Source organism: Lolium perenne, chromosome 2 (assembly GCF_019359855.2).
Source record: "Lolium perenne isolate Kyuss_39 chromosome 2, Kyuss_2.0, whole genome shotgun sequence".
Lineage (NCBI taxonomy): Eukaryota > Viridiplantae > Streptophyta > Magnoliopsida > Poales > Poaceae > Lolium > Lolium perenne.
The window spans coordinates 177,045,656-177,053,546 of NC_067245.2; the positions used below are offsets into that span (position 1 = coordinate 177,045,656).

At 44.9% G+C, this 7,891-nt stretch overlaps 1 protein-coding gene across 1 annotated transcript; it reads left to right on the forward strand.

Annotated features, from left to right (window-relative positions):
* Positions 1-1,714: 1,714 nt before the first annotated feature.
* On the forward strand, positions 1,715-7,280 carry LOC127334004 (heterogeneous nuclear ribonucleoprotein 1). The gene is made up of 3 exons (XM_051360435.2): positions 1,715-2,084; positions 2,387-3,245; positions 6,973-7,280. The coding sequence occupies exons 1-2, from the start codon at positions 1,806-1,808 to the stop codon at positions 3,236-3,238; spliced, it is 1,131 nt and encodes a 376-aa protein (XP_051216395.1). The 5' UTR covers positions 1,715-1,805; the 3' UTR covers positions 3,239-3,245; positions 6,973-7,280.
* The last annotated feature ends 611 nt before the right edge of the window (positions 7,281-7,891 follow it).

Below are 7,891 nucleotides of genomic sequence, written 5' to 3' on the forward strand. Positions count from 1 at the left end.
GTGGAGGCTATATTTTTGTGTGTGAAATAATATCCGGATGTGTACTTGAACTAGACCCTAAATCAGGCTCAAATGGGTTGCATGCTGTAAATTCTAATCTATACGCACTTGTGAATAGTTATGGGCTCGTAATGCCAAAAAGGCCGTCACCGCAAATGCCTACGAACAAGGTAGCCCATTAATAAATAGGCCAACCAACAAGATAGATGGGTCGGCCTACTTAAGTCGGCCCACGAGCTGGCCCATTCAATATCTAACATGTTTAGGTGTGCTAGTCCATCCACTAAAAAAGCCGACCCTCTAATTTTCTGGATTTGACAATAAAATTGACAGGGCCCGTATCCAAATAGTATGGACTGGTCCGTTAAGGTTTTGACCGGTCAACGAAGTAAGTTGGGTTGGTGGGCCGACACGACATACTACGTTGACTAGTCAACCAAAAGCATTCGGCCCAGCTCACGTACTACACGAGCCCATTTAGCTAGTTGACCGGTCAAATAATGACATCTGGCCCGGCCCACCAGCTAAATGTCCAACCAATGTAACTAGTTGACTAGTCAAACCAGGACATCACTGTCAGCCCATGAATTAGAGGGACGACCTAGTTATATAGTTGACCGGTCAAACCAAGTCAGCATGCTCAGCCTGCAAAATAAATGGGTCGGCCCAATATTTCTTACTGGACCGGCCTGCTTAAGGCGTGCCCAGCCTTGTGTGGGTCTAGCATCTACCATGGGTTTTCAGCCGGTTAACGGTGTTACTGGAGGCGTCTACCACGTGTTAGTTAGCATGACGTCAGCAGTCATCATCCTCCCGAAAATCTTTTGCAACGATGCGATTTTTCGTGGTCAAAGGGCACCCAAACGCGATGAAACGAAAAATCCGTGGTGCATCGTTAGGTGACTGCGATATGCACCACATAACCCATATCCTCTGCTTAGGCTCATTGGCGACGAAAAACACCCCTTAGCCGACAAAAAAATGATGTTGTAGATAAGAACTTTTCTTGTAGTGAAGCTCGGTAGACAATTGCTCGTCATCTAGATAAAACATTTTCACTACGAAGATCATGCATGAGGTGATGACCTGTTGCGTGATCATGCATAGCATGATCGTTGAGGATGAGCGTTCTGATGGCCGCAATGAACACTTATGGGATTTCCATGGCGAGTTGGTTGCGCCAAACCCTGGGGCATCAACCTCTGGCAGCAGTATTTGCATATGCATGTTGAAGTCACTAACGACAACATGCCCAAACACCTACAAAAGGATTCGATTGAGCATCAGTGAGCATCAGTGTGCACTTTGTTGTCGAGGGTGGTGGATGCCGAGGCGGCGACCTCGGGCTGGATGCAGAGTGTCGGGGCGGCGGCCCCGAAAGGCGGTGCAACATCAACATCAGTGAGCACTTTAAACCTGTTTTTTGTGTGTTTGTAATGAACGGTTATTATTGTTTTTTTGGTGAAAAAACACAAATTGACCTGCGGTAAAAAAATGATTATTTCCGGAATGAGGAGAACAAGGCACGCAAGCAAATCAATGAAAGGAACGCGTTGGGCAACACGGATCCGCCGCAGTCAACGGACGCGTCTCCATCCGATCCTCCGAGTCCAAGTCCACCTCATCACCTTAATCGCCCAAGACAAGATGGAAGGATCCTGGCCGTCCGTCCAACGCTAAGCCCCCTTCCCGGAACCTAAAACCCACCCTAACTAAATCCAACTCAACCCAGACCCAGGCCGCGCACGCACGCACGCTCCTCTCTCCCGCAAAACCCTAGCTTTCTTGAGGCATCTTCGTCGGCGATGGCGGCGGCGGCAGCGGCAGCGGCGGACGAGGTCGGGGAGGTGGCGCCGGGGGAGAGCCGCAAGCTCTTCGTCGGCGGCATCCCCTCCTCGGCGCAGGACGTCGAGCTGCGGGGCCACTTCGCCCGCTTCGGCGCCGTGCGCTCCATGGTCTTGATGCGGGACAAGGAGACCGGCCACAGCCGCGGATTCGGCTTCGTCGAGTTCGACGACGAGGAAGCGGCTGACAAGGCGCTCGGCGACGGGGAGAACCCCAAGCACTTCATCTGCGGACGACTGGTCAGTTCTCCCCCTTTTTGCCCTCAGATGAGATTAGTGCCAAGTGTGCGACAAGGTTGGAAGTCGATGATAGTTTGTGGGAGACACCCTAGGACTATTTACCAACTTGGGACTTGTACTGCCTACTGTCATCATGGCTGCGCAAATTATACTTGCCAGTGTCGCTAGCTCAACCGCCCTGTAAATTCGACATCTTTATTTGCAATACTACTTACTTGAATTGGTCTGGAGAGATTTTTTATATGCGTCTAGCATACTGATACACATTGGTTACTGATGAGTTTTCTGGTCTCTTTCTACAGGTGGACGTTAAGAGGGCTAGGATCAGACCTCCGCGGAACATGGGCGAGCAACCTTTTCATCAGCAGGAACAGGGTCCATACCAGGGCCACCGCAACAACCAGCCCGCTGGGAACGCTACCGACGCCAGCACTGACAATGTCAGCTACGCATCAAAGAAGATCTTCATTGGTGGTCTGAGGGACAACATCACGGAGGAGGAGTTCCGGGCGTACTTTGAGGCGTTTGGCACTGTGACAGATGTCGTGGTGATCTACGACAGCATGACCAGCAGGTCCAGGGGCTTTGGTTTTGTCACCTTTGATTCAGAGGAAGCTGTGAGGAAGGTCATGGGGCAAAGCTTCCATGACTTGAAGGGGACAAGGGTGGAAGCAAAGATCGCCATCCCCAAGGATGCCCAGTACCCCCGTAATGGCCGGGGTCGTGGCTCAAGAACCTTTGGCGGAAGGGGTCCTGCTGGCTATGATGGCTCCACGTACCAACCCTACAACAACCGGCCTAACTTCTACAATGGCTATATGCCACAGCCTGTTCCCCCACATCCCTACTATCATGGCCTCTATCTTGGTATGCCGGGCAATCCCTATGCAAATGCATACCCAAACCAAGGAGTCATGCCCAATGTTCCAAGCATGGTTGCAAGGCGTCCAGTATATACCCCGTACCCCCCAATGTTCCCTGGTTATGGTTTTGCATACAGAGGTGCTTATGCAGCTGCTGCCCCTTCTGCTCCGTATGCTGTTAATGGTGCCACTGATTTCATCAATGATCAAGACTCTACAAATCTACATCAACTTGACAGCGCTGCTACCGTTGCTGCAAAGTTTGAGTACATGAAGCTAGGTTCACAATGACATTCTGGTGAGTTTATTGTAGTAAGGATTCTCCTTTTACTTTTCACTTCTCTGCACGTTACAAATATCCTTGCCATGTGGAACTACACCAGTTGTTGCCTTCTTATTTATGTAACTATAATAATCTGAGATCACTTAATCTCTCTAGACTTTTCTGCTTGTTCATCCTTTTTCTCAAGGAATTTTAAAACACAAAATAAGACAAATATGTACCAAGTTGTTCAATTGTAGTGATTTTCCAATGAACAGTTATCATTCATTACTTAATTTGAAGAATATATAGCTAATTTAACTGTTTGAAAAATCTGCATTGACCACTTAAGATGTTACAAGTTATTGCGTGAAAAGTTTATGTCTAAGTTACTCGATGTGATTTCTTAGTTGTTTATCTCTTCTTGGCTACTTATTTGTTGTAAATAGGAAACATGCATCAATACTAAAAACACTTAGGCACTACTATTTAGGTACATCGCATTTCATGCTCTTTCTTCAAATAATAATTAAATCATCATTGATATGCAAAATGGAGTAAGCATTTCAGATGTATGATTTGAGAAATTGTTTTCATTGAAGGCATATGATTAAATCAATCCTTTTTCAATCAATTACTTATTACTCTGTTCATTGGATTTGTTAAATGAGAGACGGAAAGATGTGGGTAGATTCAATTAAATCCTTGAAATAGGAGTTGTGTGCAGTTTATATTGTATCTTAATTTGGTTAACTTTCTTAAAAATAAATCTTCTCGTATGCTGTGCGTGGGATGAGGTTTTAGAGTAATCGGTTTCACAGTCTATCATATTTCAGTGAAAGGAATGGTCTTCTGTTTGTTTCGTTCTGTGGCATATACTCCTGAATGTCATTTACTACCATTTGGGAGTTTAATTAGATTATTGCATTGACATTTTATTTTAGTACGAAGACATCTCTAGTTGGACGCCAGGTTTGAGCACTATTGAACTAAACTGTGATCACATTCGACTGGACCTGTCAATGGTTGACTGAACAAATAAACTGGCAATTTTGTACTTCGTTCATATGTCAAATGTCAATTGTCAACTGATGTTTACTTTGTAAAATGCCAATCGACTATGTGCCGGTAGGCACTTGATTTATCTGTATAGTACTTGGTTTTGTTCCATTAACATTTGGCCTGCATTTCATATCTTCCAAGCTACATTTTTCCCCTGAGATTGCAGGTTTTTGCTAGAGTTGCATGTATTTGCATTCTGAGTGATGCATGGTTGTATGCTTAACTTGATTGGTAACAAATGAGATGTGGGAATAGGTTTTTCTGCATCTATGCCAAATAGATATTTATTTCTTGTGTGCTTAAAAGTTAGGGAATATGTAGTGTAGCGTTGTTGAGAGAACCTTAAAACTATAAAAAAGTTGTGACTGTGCGATACTTAATCTTTGTGCTTGTTAGGCCTTCCACATCGTATGCAAATGCCAGTCCCCAAAACGTTTTGAGGCACTGACCACCGATACCCTCCACAGCCCAGGCGGTGCCTTAACAAAAATTCTGGGAACTGGAGGAACTAGGTGCTCCGATGCCCCAGCTCATCAACCATTAAAATATTGGTGTCATTGACTGTCAACTGCAACGGTCGCAGTGCTCCTCTAACTTCTACTCGCGCTGCGGCTCCTGGGCCTCCTCCGCTCGCATCACACACACACACACACACCTTCAGCTTGTAGGGGCACCATCAGCTCGTGCTGCAGGTCCTTTAAGTTGGACGGCGGGCTGCCACCATGAGCAGGGCTTGATTTGCGCTGGCGCTAGGAGGAGGCACTTGGCTGGCCAGCGGGGGAGCCGCGGTCAGCCGTTGATGGGATGTGACAGCCCTGCCACTCACATCGCACACACCTCTGCAGCTTGAGCCACCACATCCTCCACCAGCTCATCCTCTTCCCGCCCTTCCGCTCTCTCTTTGCTCCACGGCGCAGTCCCTATCTGAGCCACACACCTACGCTTTGGATGGTAGGATAGATGCGAGGACGAGACTGATTTGATTCAAAGAGAAGGGTATTTTTTTGGTTCTGCGACGAGGAACGGGAGAACTAGCGCAACGGGAAGGTGGAGGTTGGCCCGGTCAGGTTTTTCTATCCTAATGTAGTTCCAGGTTTTTTTTAATGGGACCAAGGCGCCGTGAGACCGGAGCCTGAATTATTTTTCAGGGCATCGCTGATGGGGTGTCAAACTTTTCAGGTTATGGGCACAGATTGACCAAGTTGTGGAAGGCCTTAGTAGACGAAAAAGTTAGCATGTGAATTTGTGTTAGTTTACAATTTTTCCAAGGCTCAGTTTCTAATTCTTGTGTCACAAGTATGGACTGTCTAAAATATGCTGTTACAGTTAGCTATTGATGTAGTTTTAATTACTTGAAAGTTTGCGGCTTCCAAGCTTACCATGTGCAGAGACCTAGAGGCACAAAGTTCATATTTTTTTCTTTACTAGCGACATGCCTGTGCGTTGCAAGGGGATAAAGTTATTTTTTCTCGCGTCAAAGTAACATTCAATCGGATAGCACTGTTAGCTCCCGTAATCATTTGCACTTCAGCCATTAACTCCTGATTATTAGATCAGCCATTAACTCGTGATTTGTCCCCACCTATCTCCCTAATTTCCAGCATGACCATGCGTTTCAATTGCTTGTCTAATCAATGAGCCAAAGAACGATTTCCATTTGCAAAGGGATTAGCAAGGAGGTTTTAGAGTAATTGCCGGAGGGAATTTAGGATCTTGTTTGGCTCCAGAGCAAATTTAGTAGCCCGTTTATCTGCTTTGTGTAATCCCGCAAGAAGAAAATTAGAAGACATGTAAGGTTCCCTGTTCTGCTCCCCTTCCGTGATAACGTCGGTCGTCCTCCCCTTGGTGTAATCCCGCAAGAAGAAAATTAAAAGATAGGTAAGGTTCCCCGTTCCGCTTTTCTAATCCCGCACAAAGGGGAGGACGATCGACGAAAGGAGTGGAACAGGGAACCTTACCTATCTTCTATTTTTCTTCCTGTGGGATTACATGAAGGGGAGGATGACCGACGACATGGGAGCGGAACGGGGAACCTTACCTATCTTTTAAATAGGAGAGATACAGGAGAGATGACGGTGAATGCGCTTGTGAAATGGCATGTACAACTACTCTTGGTTTCCTCAGTGGACTTGCATTGTGAAATGACGCTTCCCATGAAGATGAACATACAATGTGAATCTTGGAGTTACTATTTTATACTAATAGTACAATGTGAATCTTGGGAGTTACTATTTTATACTAATAGTACAATGTGAATCTTGGAGTATTACTTTGTACTGGGTTAACTCTCATATCAATTCGCAGTTGTCTTTTGTTTATTCTTTCTGTACTAATTTTCCTGTCTTGAATGGGTTACATCCCATAGTTACAAATTTTTAGAAGATCCTATTGAAGCTTTAAACATTATGAAAATCCATAATGTTTATCATGTTGTAACAATGTTCATAATCACTGTACTGTAACAATATTCTCTCGAATAATTTCCTTCCTTGCTTACAGTACATCTGTCCATAAAAGGATGTCGTAATTTTGTCTAAATTTATATGTATATGGACACTCTTTGGTGTATAAATGCATCCGAATTTAGATAAATCTCTGACATCCTTTTATGGATGGAGGGAGTACCTCAATTTTGTTGAACCTTAATTATATTTAGAAGTTCATGATGTGGATGCCATTATGATTTGTTTTTCTTGACCAGGACTATTACTTCTACATTGATGACACCTGATGGCAACATTTGTTTGGGAACCTGCAACTGTGAAGACATGAGCTGAGATTCTTTGGTTGACAAGTATATCATTGGAATTGTTCAACTTACCCCCATTCCTTGTTTCAACTGCCTGTACACTGAAAACATTAAGTTTCAACCGGCTGTTGAGCTCACCTCTCTTGTACCAGTGCTTAAATTCTTTGTCGGTTTAATGTATCAGAATCATACTTTGATCCTAATTGCTCATGCAACCTAGGTTGTTTATATGCTGGTTTATTTCGATCAGCTGTTGCCAATGGTTGGTGAGAGTTTCTGCAGTGCCTTGATTGTTATTTGCTGGCCAGCAAACTGCATGCTGTCTATTTTCCATGCCCATATCCGGCAGATACATTGATGTTCCGGATGTGCAAAAGAGAGGGGTTCCTGTCAAGTTCACTTGCTCTGTTTGATGTGCACTTGCTCTGTTTGATGTGCATTATGCGAGAGGGAGATGACTGAGGAGAGTGACAGGATGTTTGCTACTACATGCAGTTGTAGTACCAGCTACTGCTAGTAGTTGTAGGTTTCTAGTAGGCACATGAAGGCCCACAGAAGAAGGCTAGGAAAACAAAAGACCCAGCCAGGGAAGGAAGGAGTGACCCCTTGTCATTCTCTGTCCCTCTAGGCCTTGTCCTGATGCTTGTAAGAAGCCCTCCTCTCTTCATCACATGTTGCTATCATACATGCCTCTTGGTAGGTTCATAGGAGTAGGATGTAGGATTGGATGGATGAATGGATGGATGGTGCTTTAAGATAGAAAGATGGGAAGGATGCTTGATAGATGTATGACACCATAATGTCAGTATATTTTGGGGGTTATGGTTTGGTGTTGCCCTTTTGAGATGACACCATGATATCTAGTGCATCT